Consider the following 14,059-nt stretch of genomic DNA (forward strand, 5'->3'; position numbering starts at 1 on the left):
GTATCCTTCTCTTCCCCCATCCCCTTCCCTAACTTCTCTCCAAACACTTGTTTCTGCCTAGTGGGTGTGAGTAGGTGAGCTGCCTGACTAGTTGGCCTAGTTTTTTCCTTCTTCCTAAAGGATTCTCTGTAGGCTTTTGTTTTTCCATACTGCAATTTTTATCAGTTCCTTTTTATAGTTTTATTTTATTTTATTGACTCAAAGAGATTGCTTCAATCCCTATGTCTGAAGTGGCCTATATTGCTCCCTCATCAAACCCATTCTCACTTAATGGTATAAGATTGCATTGATCCTACCAGTGGTTTCGATTACATGGGACTTTACTCTTTGTTTTACTTGTTCATTTGGCTGAGTTTATAATAAATTGTTATTATTTTTTAATTGAATTGGCCTAAATCATCTTGGAGCAAAATTGCTCATCCTCAGTACTTTCTAAGAGTTATTTCCAAACGAAGGCCATGCAGTGGGGCACACCATCTTTTCCTTTTTGTGAGTTTGAAACAGCCATATTTGAGGAAATTATCACCTGATTATTTGACATGGAACCACACTGATACTGGCATCAGTTTGATATCCCAATTTGTTCAATATCCCTGAAACTTTGTAAACCATAAGCATGGTGGGAGGGACTTAACCTTTATGATTATTTTTAAATACTATTTTTCTTTTAAGTCTGAGACTACCTGGTATACATACCATGTGACCCAGATGAATTGAGTTACATTTGTCTAAGCTAATGAATATTGTGTGTGTGCGTGTGAAAGACGTTGGCTGGAATGGGTCTGTGTGGCAATCTGATGACTGCTTCTAAATCCAAGTAGAATTGTGGGTGCTCCTGGCTAAGTTCCCTGGGCAGTTTGGATACCCCAGATTTCAACATCTGCTAGCCTAGACCTTAGTACAGGTAACACACCCAAATAAGATTCAGCCTGAAATCTTTTGGACTTAACAGTAGAGAAGGTGCCAGTGACTTGAACATCAAAAGGACCCGTAAATGCCTTTGGCAAAGCTGCTAACAGGAGACACAAACAGGCATCTTCTGGCACTAACAGAATAATTGGCCATGTTATTTCATCTTCCTGTTCTAGGCCTAAATGAGACTGGTCCCAGTTATCTCAAAGAGTCATTGATGAGTTTTGGTTTTTACACCAGTCATTTCTTAATAAATCTCTGCTCCTCCCTCCACTCCCAAGAAGTCTCCCTTTCAACAAAGGAAATCATTTAAGCCAAACCAATGATACTGGCTACAACTGACAGTATGTACATTTAGTATCAACAAATACTTACTAAGTGCCTACTGTGTGCCCAGTACTGCATTAGCATTAACAATACAAGCGTGAAACTATCTGTGCTTATAGGGAGCTTACATATTCGTGGGAGAGAAGGGTGTGTGTCTGTATAGTGTAACTATTATGTGAATAAACACAGATATACAAAGTAGTTAAATACAAGATAGTTTGAGGGGGAAGGCACTGACAGTTGGAAGATTAGGAAAGTTTCATGCAGAAGGTAGTATTTGAGCTTTATATTTTTTAAAATAAATTTTATATTTTTTGGCATTTGTTTTTTAAAATCTTGAATTCTGAATTCTTTCCAACTCCTCATCCATTGAGAAGACAAGCACAATTATACATGTGAAGTCATGCAAAACATTTCCATATTGAAAAAATATTCCATGCTGCAAAAAAGAAAAAGAAAGTTAAAAAAAATCTGCTTCAGTCTGCACTTAGAATTCTTCATTCTTTCTCTGGAGGTGGATAGCATTTTTCATCAAGTTCTTTGGAATTGTCTTAGATCATTTTATTTATTGTATATCATAAAGGTGAAGTCTCCCACCACATCTGTGATTTCAAACTTTGAGGGATGTTAGATAAATTGAGATGTTAAACTCATACCATTATTTTCCTGGTTCTGTTTACTTCACTTTGCATCAGTTCATATAAGTCTCCCCAGGTTTTTCTGAAACTGTTCTGCTTGTCATTTTTTGTAGCACAGTAATGTTCCATCACAATCGTAAACCACAAATTGTTTGGTCATTCTCCAATTAATGGACATCCCCTCAATTTCCAGTTCTTTGCCACCACAAAGAAAGCTGCTATAAACATTTTAGTTCCTTTTCCTTTTCTGTGCCTCCAAAAGGCATAGAGACCTAGCAGTGGTATTGCTGAGTCAAAAAACATTGAACTTCATCTTAAAGAGAGGGGTTGTCAATCAGAATCTGATCCTCCACTGGTGCTTTAGCTATAGGATGCCCCACTGCCCTTTAGTAAAGGGGCTGTAAGACATAGCTGTCTGAGGAAGGTCTTGAATACAACTTTGCATGTGCTACACTGTGAAATTACTAATGAGCCCAGCCTTGTGCCAGCCACCATAAATATGGGAGCAGAATGAATTGGTCTGTCCTCAAGGAGCTCACATTCTCTGGGCCTTCTATTTCACCAGGAGAGGGGTACTCCAGGCAAGAAACTCCACCAGTGCCTCTTGGTACTTTATCTGCACCTCAGCCTGAGTATGTCTGCCCAGAGTCGAACATCTAACTCAGATCTTCATTGCTCCAAGGCCAGCTCCCCACCACCTACACCACACCATCTCTCATGTGAACACACATGGGCTGGGTGGGAAATAAAGAAGGCTTTTTGTACAAGGCAGTGCTTAAGGCCAATCAGTTAAGGAAGGAAGTGAGGGCCAGATTTACTGGATAAAAGAACACTCCATACCTTCCTCTCTATGCCTGAGTCTGCTTAAAACCATCCTTTGCCTTCATGGAAACCTCCAATCCTATAACCCTTAAGTGTTTTTTCAGGCTATGAGCCCTGCTCTGACTTCTCTTTCCTACCTTTGAGTGCTTCTCACTAAGCCGTACACTGCCTTCTGTTCTTGAATCCCTCACCCCTCCATCCTGTTTTCCTCATCTCTTGCTGTGCTCCCACCATCTATCTCCTCTTCTGCTGCTGACTGGATCAAGAAGTCTTACAGCCACACAGACCAGGTGCAATAGAAATAATAACAAATGGGAAAAGAACCCATATATACAAAAATATTTATAGCAGATCTTTTCATGGTGACCAAGAACTAGAAATTGAGAAGATGCCCATCCATTGGGGAATGGCTAAACAAGTTGTTGTTTAGTATTGGAATACTATTGTACTATAAGAAATGATGAACATGGGGCGGCTAGGTGGTGCATTGAATAGAGCACCAGCCCTGGAGTCAGGAGGACCTGAGACCAAATCCAGCCTCAGACACTTAACACAAAACTAGCCATGAGACTTTGGGCAAGTCACTTAACCCCAGTTGCTCTACCTTTCCCCCTCCAAAAAGAAAAATCAAGAAAGAAATGATGAACAGGCAGACTTCAGAGAAACCTGGAAAGACTTATAACGAGTGAGGAGAGCAGGACCAGAACAATATTGTACATAGTAACAGTGTGCAAGGACTGATTTTGATAGACTTAGACATTCTCAGCAATGCAAGGACCTAAAACACAATTCCAAAGGACACATGATGGAAAATGCCACATCCAGAGAAGCAACTATGGAGTCAGAGTGATGAAGAACAAAGCAGTCTATTTTCTTTTTTTGTTTGTCGGTTTTTTTGTTTGTTTGTTTTTGCTTTGGGGGGGGGTGTTTTTTTTTTCTTTCTTTCTCATGGTTTTTCCCATTCATTTTAATTCTTCTATGCAGTGTGACTAATGTGAGAATGTAGAGCCCGTATCAGATTGCAAGCTGTCTTGGAGAAGGAAGGGGAGAAAATTTAAGACTTATGGAAGTGAATGTTGAAAACTAAAAATAAATAATTTAATAAAGAAATAACAGAAAAGATAATAACAAATTGCATTTATCGAGCACTTGAAGATTTATAAAGCACTTTTCAAATGTCTCAGCCTCCCCTCACAACCCTGGCAGGATGGGTGCTATTATTTTCTCCATTTTACCAATGAGGAAACTAAAGTAGACACAGTTAAAGTGACTGACCCAAGATCACATAGCTAAAAGAGTCTGAGGTTGGATTTGAACTCAGATATTCTTGAATCCAGTCTAGCACTCTACCTACTATCCAAATTTATATTATCCAACCTCTTCTGGGCCCTTACTGCAGCAAAGCAGTCTTCCTTTTATTCTTCCCTAGTTGCATCTATATCATTCACTCCTTTTTCTCAGCTGAGAATCTAGCCTCATTTGAGAAAATTGAGACCATTCTATGTGAACTCTGCTTAGATTCTCTTCATCTCAAAACCTCCTGACATCAGCCCCCACTCTTCCTTCCTGCCAGTCTCAGATAGAGATGACTCTTATCCTCACCAGTGTCAACACCTCTCTGTATGCCCTGAATCCTCTCCCCTTACATCTCCAGCCGACTGCATTCTAGAAGCATCCCTCTCTGTTGCATCTTCAGAAAACCTTCTTCTCCTGGTTCTGTCCTTGCCTTCGGATATGCCCTCAGTTCCCCCATTCTTTAAAAAAAAAATACCTCAAATTTGACATGTCCAAAACTAAACTCATTATCTTCCCAGATTCTCTCCTTTTTAAAACTTCCTCATTTCTGTCAAAGTCACCATCATCTTTCCAGTCTCCTAGGTTCATAACTTCTGTTTTGTCCTGAATTCTTCCCTCTCCATCTGCCCACATACCCAGTCAGTCATCAAATCCTGCCCTTTCTATCTTTACAACAACTCTCACATCTGACCCTTCCCAGTGTTCTTAAATGGTCTTACTTATTATATAAGTCGCTGACTACCAGCCTAGCTGCCAGGGAAGGAAGGAGTCCAGGTGGATTCTTTGTCCAAACTAAGAATGTTTTAGATTTCTAATGGAAGAGTCACAAGTGAGATGGTATGGCAAGGACCAAGCATTCTAAAGTTTAAAGCCTGTAAGAGATGATCCATGGAAGTCCCCAGTCCCAGATCTTGCCTGACAAAATTCTTATTATGTGTTTGCTTAGAGCCCTTCCAGCACCACCCCTCCCATTGAGATTAGTTCCTGCCGCCTAACCAAGCTGACCCGTCGGACCACAGACAAAAAGAGTGAGTTCCTAAAGACTCTGAAGGATGACCGAAATGGAGAGATCTCAGAGAACCGAGAATGTGACAAACTGGAGGACGTAAGAGAAAAAGCCTTTCGTGGGGTGAGGGGGGTGGGGATGACACCTTGCTGGAAATTACGTCATCGTGTTTCTGAATCAATGTTGATCTGTAAACACTTGAATTTTCACTTTGGTGAAGGAGCTAATAAACCATTGCCATATTTATTAAGTATTAGTAATGCATAGATTGTAACCAGAAATACATTTGCAGTTTATCTACCCTAAAATACTTTTTTTTTTCCTGGAAAAAGTTAAATCTTTTCTAGCATGTCTGTAACAAAGTGAAGTTTTAAAGCAACCCAGTGCCAAAAGCAAGGGCTAGATTAATAGCCATATTTGAATGAAAGCCCCAGTCCCAGTTACCTGACTGGCTTCTATTTCACTAAAATTGAAATTACCCCCTAAGGAAAAGATAATTTGACACAACCAGTACCAAATGCCTCTCATACCTCCACTGTAGCAGAGAAACAGAGCTGGGCTAAGATGGGGTCTCTGTTCTCAAAGTTGACCATCCTAGTAGAGGCTAATACAAAACTTGGTTCTGATTAGCTCAAATACTGAGTCCCCCTGAAGTGGTCATTTGTATCCCCAATCACACTATTTCAGAGTTATGATTACGTTAAGTGTTTGGTTAAAGGCCAGCAGAACTATTCAGTGTCAATTCAAATAATGCAACCACTGCAGGGGATCCATTATTTGCACTAAGTGAAACTTAGTCTTGTGTATTTTTCACTGCCCACCATATATCTATAAGACAGATTTTCTTTTGGGTCTGATTCTCAATCACAGGAGCCACTAGATTTCCTAGAACAGAGCTGGGTGGAGTGTGGTGCTCCCTTGCTTGAAAAGAGCGGCTGTGTTGAAGGTGCAGAGGAGAGTTTTCTGAAGAGACACATGTTTCTGAGGCTCAGGCAAATGCTGGTAGAAGATAAAAGCCTCCCATGGTCCTCATAAGAGGACTATCAGGAGGGCTAATGTTGAGAATGAGCTGAGACTGACCAGGGAAGCCAGGGACCACAAAATGATGTGGGCTTGTGTTTTTGTATAACCTATATTGAGGAAAAGAGGAGTCTCAAAGAAAAGACAGGTCTGCCCATGACCATGACAACTGGTGACAGAAGGTGCTCGATTTTTATACTTCTGTTCTCTGTGCCTATGAGAGTGACCTTTTGTCTACATAGAAATGGCTAGTAGGAAATTGATTCCCTAGATAAATAACTACCATTTTACAGTTGAGGAAGGTTCAGTAATTTGCCTGAGGTCACACAGCTAGTAAGTGTCCAAGGCAGAACTCTCCTTTCCATCTGGTTCCCCAGTATCTTCTGGTAAAAGAACTGGCAGCTGTGATCTCCAGAGCATTGTTAGTGATCATTGCAGGGGCGGCTAGGTGGCTCAGCGAGTAAGAACACTGGCTCCAGTGTCGGGATGACCTGGATCAAATCCGGGCTCAGATACTCAGCACCACACCCAGAAATAACTGGCCGTGTAACCTTGAGCAAGTTACTTAACCCTGATTGCTTTAAAAAAAAAGATCATTGTGAACCAGAGAGGCATCATGAGTGCTGATAAAAAGGCAAATATCTCCATCTTCCCAGAAGAGAAAGCAAATAGAATTTTCAGACTGCAGAGCGGTGAAGTGGACTTTGATTTGAAAGAAGATTATAGAGACTATTGTTAAAGATTGATACCAAGACCTGGAAAAGACTTGTAAGATTTAGTTCTTTAGAAACAAGGGATACCTCGCAGAGAAATGAAGATTTTCATAGTGAGGATAAAGATGGCCAAGACAAAATGCTGAAGACTTTAAAGGTTTTCATTCAGGAATTGAGAAAGAGGCAGGTTTGGAAAGCAACCAACTGGCTAAGAAAATGTCAGTCCTGGGTTTAGGTTTCTGGACCAAAACTTAAAATGTAGGAATAACTGGCCAGGAATAGAGTATACCAAACTGGAGTTGTTTCTTTTTTTTTATTTTTTTGTGGTTGGGGTTTTTTAAAGCTATTTTTGGAGTCTTAAAAGTCTAGTATAGGGAAATCTGCTTACTTCTAACATGGACAGCAGTCCCCAAGTGGATTACCAGCTTCCTTCAAGGCCCAGCCCAGCCCCACCCAGCGCAAGAGGCCTTTTCATCTCCCCAGCTCCTCCTCAGTGTGTGTCTGATGGTTACCTTAGTTATTTACACTCAAAGGGCTAGACACCAGGCCCACATCATTTTCAGTTACATTCAGAGCCATAATTGGGAAATAGATAACGATTTATTGAATGTGTAACAAGACAAATAAAAATAGTACCTAAGTCAGTGAGTGGCCCACAGGGTCCTTATGGATGGATTAGAGGCCCCGGTTTTTATTTGAATTTAACTTCACTGCTATTAGAATATGAGCCTCTGAAGATTAGGGCCAGGTTGGCCTTTGTTTTCCTAGTGCCTGGCATATAGTAAATGGCAGACAAATGCCAGTTATCCTCGGGGCGGCTAGGTGGTGCAGTGATAGAGCACCGGCCCTGGAGTCAGGAGGACCTGAGTTCATATCCAGCCTCAGACACTTAACACAAAAACTAGCCATGTGACCTTGGGCAAGTTACTCAGTGCCACTTGCCCTCCAAAAATAAAAAAAAATGCCTATTGTCCTCCTGCATGTTGTTGGAGATTCTGGGTCAGGCCAGGAGATTGTACTTGGTGTCCTCAGAGCTCTCAAATGTTAGAAAGATGATAACGAGGAATGTGGGCTGAAAGGGAACAGTGGAGAACAAGGCCAAAAAGTAAGTTATGGGGCTTTTAAATGCCAATACATAGGAATGTTACAGTTAACTGTAGTATCAGTGAGGTACAAACCAAAGTGTTTCACGGCACAGAGACCACCCAGTGGACAGAGTGCCAAAGCTAGCAAGAGGAAGACCCACATTCAAACCCTGCTTCAAATACTTGCTAACTATGCGACCCTGGGCAAGTCACATAACCTCTCTTTGCCTCAGTTTCCTTACCTGTAGAATGGGGAATCATAATATCACAATGTCTGGCACTTAATAGGTATTTAATAAATGTTTATTCACTTTCATGTGTGAAGGGGGGAAGGGTGAGGCAGACCAAAGAATCCAAGAAGCCTTTCTGGAGGAGGGAGCCTGTGACTTGAGCTTTAAAGGATATATAGGAATTAAATAAGCAGTTCCTAGGTAGTGCATCCCAGGTATGGACAGAGAACAACATGGGCCTGAGGAAGAGGAGACCTTCTGGAAAAGTCTGGCCACACCAGTTTGTGGAGGACCTGAGTGTCACATACAGGAATTTGAACTGACGCAAGAGTCAGGAGGGATACGCTCAATATTTTGAGCAAAGGAATTAAATAATCAGAGTTCTGCAGAAGAAAGATAGACCATGGAATGAAGACTGTGCTAATGGAGAGAAAACAGTCAGAAAAATGGCTGTCTGTTTGGGGGGCGGGGAGGGCATTGTAAAAGTCCAGGGGTTCAGATTAAGGGGAAGAGAGGGCTATGGGATCTCACAGTCTGTGTAGTAGAGCCCTCTCATTTTACAAAAGAGGAAACAGATTCAGTAGACACTATGGAAATAGCCTGGGAAGCTGACAAAAGAAATGTTTATCACAAGGTTACAAAAGTGGGCATCTGGGAAGAGCCAGAAATCAAGCCAGTTAAGGGAAGAAAGAACAAACTCAGTTTTAGATGTGCTGAGGTCGATATACTTACAGAACTAATATTCAAATTCAAGAATTCAGAAGACACAGGTTTGAATCCAAGCTCCAGGCTTCATTAACTTAAACCTTCAGCACTTCCTTTTCCTCCTGTTATGTGGAGATAAGAAAACTGAGGCTTCCTTTACTCTGAGGTGACTGGTGGCCCATTAGATAGAATGCAGGACCTGGAGGCCACAAGACTGAAGTTCCAGTGCAGCCTCAGACACTTACTATCCATGGGATCCTGGGCAAGTCACTGAGTTTACCTCAGTTTCTGTAGCTGTAAGATGGGGATAATAACTACCTACCTCACAGGGTTTCTGTGTATAGTATTTGTTGCTATGCTGTATTCTTTGTACTTCAAATAGCATCTAACACAAGGTGACAGTAAGACTTCTCTGTAAAAGAAATGTAAGTTGTTTATCATGTGTTAATAGGAAGAGGCTGAAACCCTGGGATTGCCAGGGGGGAAGCTAGGGATCCTCAATTAGGGATTGGGAAGAGTCTGGATGGAGTGAAGAATCCCAGCATCATAAATCAGTCTGCCCAGAGGTACCCCCCAGGATACCATTCCCAGCTTTTGTTTGGTGACCCCCAAGGAAGGGGAGGTGTCTCTCCCACTCTGTGACTGCTCTCATAGTTAGCAAGTCTTTCCTGACATCAGCCTGAATTGTCTGCTTTGCACCTTCTTGTACCTCATCCTGCTCTCTGCAAATCTAATCCCTCCGCCACTTGCCAGCCCTTTCCAGACATGAACCCATCTGTCATGTCCTTCCCTGAATCTTCTCTTCTCCAGGTTCCACATCATGAATGGAAGGCCCTTCCCCATCTCGATTGCCCTCCGGGCATTCCCAACTGATGAATGTCCTTTATTTTGGTACCCAGAACTGAGCTCAAGACTCCTTCCCAGGTAGACTCATCCCTATAGCCAAGCCTCGCCTATCAAGGATCTGGACACAGCTGTTTAGTATGTCACCTGTCCTTCTAGCTTTGCAGCATCTGCAGATTTGATCAGCAGTACCTTCTCAGCCTTTATCCACATCATGGATAAGAATGTTAAACAGCACAGTTCGAGCACAGGTCCCTGGAGCATTCCACTGAAGACCTTGGTGACATTGAACTGTTAATAATTGATCTTTGGATCTGGCCATCCCACTCACACTGAATCCATCTTAACTGTTACCCTTCAAAAACTAAAATGCAGGGGTCATGAACCTCCCATATCTTCTCTTCAAGCTATCCTTGAAAGGTTCTTTTTCCTTGATAGTTTGATTGCCTTTTTTTCCATTATCTTGACCTAAATTGTATTGAAGCAAACTCACCCCTCACTATTAGTAGTTTTAGAGTGTTTCCAAGCACAGCAGTCACAGAGTAGTACTTCTTGCCACCAGGGTCCTTTGTAAGTTTGAGCAGAGTCATATTGGAAAAAAACAAACTTAGGATCTCAAGAGCATCCCACCCTGTTGTGCTTCAGTCCAGAATCCTGGAGCCCGTCCTGGAATCCATAACAACCCAGCTCATTCCTAAGCTGAATGTGTTCCTCATTCTGTTAACTCATCCCCTTCTTCTTTTCTTCTTTGGACATCATTGAGGAGGGGATTTTCAGGAAACCCAAGCTACACTTGAGAACCCTCATCTTGCTACTTGTTTTAAGTCTTAGATCCGAGCCAGTAGGGCTTGGAGCTAAAAAAGAGACAACCATCCACATCCATAACAGGAAATATTTATCAAGCAACCATTTGCTTGCTACTTATTGGTAGTCTTAGTCCTCTTATCACAGAAACCTAAGTAGTTGTCCAAACTCTGTTAGGGTCTTAGATTTAGAGTTCAGTGAGCTGTCAGTGGAGATATTATGTTGTCATACAGTAGCAAGCTTGTTCCTGTCTTAAGTGAATTTTACTGTGCTTTCCATCCATCAGAGGGCCAGGGTTAGGACTTGGTGGTAGGTCACCTTGGGTGCTAGCTTCAGTCTCGATTAGGAAATCTGTCCCCCTCATATAAGTCTTTTATTACTCCACTCAGCCCTGGTTTTCAAGGGTATTATACAGATCATTAGCCAATGTAAGAAAAATGGTTCCAGTGAAGTGGGCCAAAACTCAGCCAGGACAGCAGCCTCTTGTACTCCTTTGGGAGTTGGTTAACCCTGTAAACTCACATTTCTCTTGGGGAAAAGAACTGCTCAAGATGAAGGAAAATCATACTGTGCTTGGGACTGCTCATTTGCAAAGGGTCATTTTCCCAGGTGATTTCTTTCTCCCCTGCTGCAGATGGAGGGGAACAGCACACCAGAACCAAAGGAAAATGGGGAAGAAGGTTGCCGTCAGAATGGCCTCACTCTCCCCCTGATGGAGAAGAGAGAAGGCCTTTCTCTGTCATTGGAAGCTGAACACAGGTGAGTGAAAGAAAACCAAGTATGGCGAGTATTGCTTAGTGTAAAAGGTTAGCTTGTGGGCACGTGGGGACCTGCAGGCCACAGGCAGGTTGTCATTTCAGGAAAGGGTTACCGAGCATCTCATCGCAGAAATCCTGAGCCCTGCACTGGCCCCAAAGCAAGAGTGAACTTGTTATATCTGGAGCTACTTTTGTGTCAGGAACAGTTAATAGCATTGGAGCAGGGGGAAGGTCAGCAGAAAGAATTCCTTAATTAAGACACTATTGAGTCTTCCTTCTGAGAACTTCCTATTCCTGTTCCCTTTTCTCTGTCCCTGTATCCATCTTCATTCTGCTTTTCGTCCTCATCTCTAATCCCCAGTTAGTTGGTTCTGGCAATTGGTAACATTTGTCCCTTGGAATCCCTTTGGTGACCTTCGCCATCTTGAATGTCCCAGTTAGTGTGGATAATGAACCCTCTAGAGTGGTCACTGCTTAGAGTTATGCTTGTGTAAAGTGCAGTCATTGGAAGTAGGTGGCGTGACTTTGGATGGTGTGACTGCTTCTGAGAAGTCCTTCTTCATCCTCACCAGGACCTGGCTGTAGTTTGGTGCTGGCTGTTTCTGGGCCTCGCTGCTCCCCGTGTTCACTTGCTGAGGGAAGCAGGACAGGAGAGAGCCAGAAGCTCTTGGGCTTCTCTCATCTTCCCTGTTCCCACTGATCCTTTCCTTCTGTTGGACCAGGTTATTGAAAGCAATGGGCTGGCAGGAATACCCAGAGAATGATGAGAATTGTCTTCCCCTCACAGAGGACGAGCTGAGAGAGTTCCACATGAAGACAGAGAAGGTATGGCTGCCCCACCCTCCTCCCACTGCACCAGGGCAGCTTTGCTGAGGCCCTGAAAACTTACTTCTTCTCCTCATCCCCCACCCCCCAGAGCCCCTTCCCACAGTGATTGTCTCCTTCCTCCCTCCCCCAGCTAAGAAGAAACGGCTTTGGGAGGAACGGCTTCTCTCAGAGCCGCCACCTCTCTGGCCTCTTCGCCACTTGGAGAAACGCTTTGAAACCCGAGGCTGAGGACTCGGGCACCGAGACAAGCAGCAGCGAAACTTCAGATGACGAGGCCTGAGCCGAGTGACCTGTCCAGTTCCGCTCCCTGTCAGGGTTGTATAAATGAACGTTCTTTTTCCTTTCTTTGTTCATTGCTGTTGAATCCTTCGTGCACAAAGGGAATGATCCCAAAGAAGAGAGATTGGCTTGTTTGGCTTTTTTTTTCCTTTTTTTTTTTTTTTTTTTTTTTTTTTTTCAGCCCGTTCTATGCTTAAATAGAGGCAAGTTTGTATAGCTGGGAAATTTGTGACAAAAAAATAAATATATAAGTACACACATACACACAAATTTCTGTGTGCAGCTGTGTGTGTAGGACAGTTAATGTGTCTGGGACAGTAAAAAGTGTCTCACAGAGCTGGTGGCAGAAGTGAGCAAGAGCCGGACCTTGGCAGCCATAGCTTTCTAACACAGCCTCGCCCACCCCAGCCAGCCCTCCCTGCCTGCCCTGGGTCCTTGGGAGCCCAGGGCCACTCACAATGTGCTCAAACAATCATTGTCAATGACAAAATGACTATGGAAGTTATAATTGTGTTAAATTAATGCAAATAACATGGATTTTTATTTTTCTTTTATTTTTGGCGGCTCGGGCAGCTTTCATCACTTAACCAAGCATTTGTGGGTTTCCTTTTTTCCTTTTTGGGTACAGCTGTAAAATATTTGGATATAGGAATTGTTGTGTTCTTCTTGCAGCCTTGATATTCAGGGTGGATTGTAAAATATAAATTTTTGTGAGATTTCAAAGATTAAGATTATTTTGATAACATTATTTACAGATTTTAAAAAGTGGTTATCACATGAGTCTGTATAAGGGGAAAAACTACTGCATCAAAAATGACTAACTTGGAATAAATATTTTGCATCAGTTTGCCAATTGGAATCGTCCTTCTTGTGGGAGAGTTTGGTTTTAAGGAGTGTTCCCAATTTTTTTCTGGTGATGCTGTTGGTTTATAAATCTGGGGACAGATCCTTGTGTGTTTGCCAAAATTTTTCTTGGAAGCTGTTAGAAGTCCTTGGTGCCTCTGCGAATAACATTCCAGGCCTTTCATCTAAGGAAAAGGCTATGTCCTATTCCATCCCACCTCTTTTTCCAGCATCCTGCAGTGCTTTCCCCTCCATTGCTTCTGGAATAAAGGAGGCAGGCTTGGGCTTTACTCCCCACCCTGGAGTACCACACACGTACTCACACACACCCCTCTCTGTTTTCAGCAATTCTCTGGCATTGGTAGTTTGGTTCATGTTGCATGTTATTTGGACGTTTTTCCTGGGCTTAGTCACAGTTCCCAATCTCCATAAGTCACACAGGCCCGTGTGGAGACCCTGCTCTTCTCTGTGCTGACATGAGCTGCCAGGCCCCCAGGAGTCAATCTCTGCAGCTAATTCTTGAAGCCTGGGCCTTCAGGACAGTGTCCTGGGCTACGCCTTTGCTTGTGGGACCCACAAGCTCAGCCAAGAGACAGGGTGAGGAGGGGAGGCTTTTTGGAAGCCTCATTGTTGGGGGGGTGGGGATGACAGTGCATTGTGAAAGTGTATGACAGTTACTAAACATCCCTTGCATGCAGAATCCCAAATGAGCTTGGGGAATTGCTGGTTTTAGAGGAGATAAAAGGCCCTTGCCTGCCCTCCTAAAGCTGATGGCACTGGCACATGGAGATGGTTAGGGGACTCTGGCATAAGACAACAAGGAGGGTCAGTATGAGGTCAGAGGGTACCCTGGTAAATCAGAGAAGGCTTCCTATTGGAGACTATTTGAGCAGTGAACAGTCATGGAATCTCAGAGACAGAAAGGATGCCCCCCAGGTTCTCCAACACTA

The 14,059-nt window shown here is 43.0% G+C and overlaps 1 protein-coding gene across 4 annotated transcripts in view; it reads left to right on the plus strand.

Annotated features, from left to right (window-relative positions):
* The window catches only part of LOC138165393 (vasculin-like protein 1), an 80,742-nt gene extending 67,623 nt beyond the window's left edge, over window positions 1-13,119 (plus strand). For all 4 annotated transcript variants that reach the window (XM_069093692.1, XM_069093695.1, XM_069093693.1 and 1 more), the window contains 4 exons: window positions 4,942-5,100; window positions 11,036-11,160; window positions 11,882-11,984; window positions 12,118-13,119. In XM_069093692.1, coding sequence (XP_068949793.1) covers window positions 4,942-5,100; window positions 11,036-11,160; window positions 11,882-11,984; window positions 12,118-12,267 — 537 coding nt within the window. In that variant the 3' untranslated portion in view covers window positions 12,268-13,119. The remainder of the gene's footprint in view (window positions 1-4,941; window positions 5,101-11,035; window positions 11,161-11,881; window positions 11,985-12,117) is intronic.
* The last annotated feature ends 940 nt before the right edge of the window (window positions 13,120-14,059 follow it).

This window comes from Petaurus breviceps, unplaced genomic scaffold, assembly GCF_028583685.1.
Source record: "Petaurus breviceps papuanus isolate PSGF00001 unplaced genomic scaffold, PetGlider_PUasm1.0 208, whole genome shotgun sequence".
NCBI classification, from domain to species: Eukaryota; Metazoa; Chordata; class Mammalia; order Diprotodontia; family Petauridae; genus Petaurus; species Petaurus breviceps.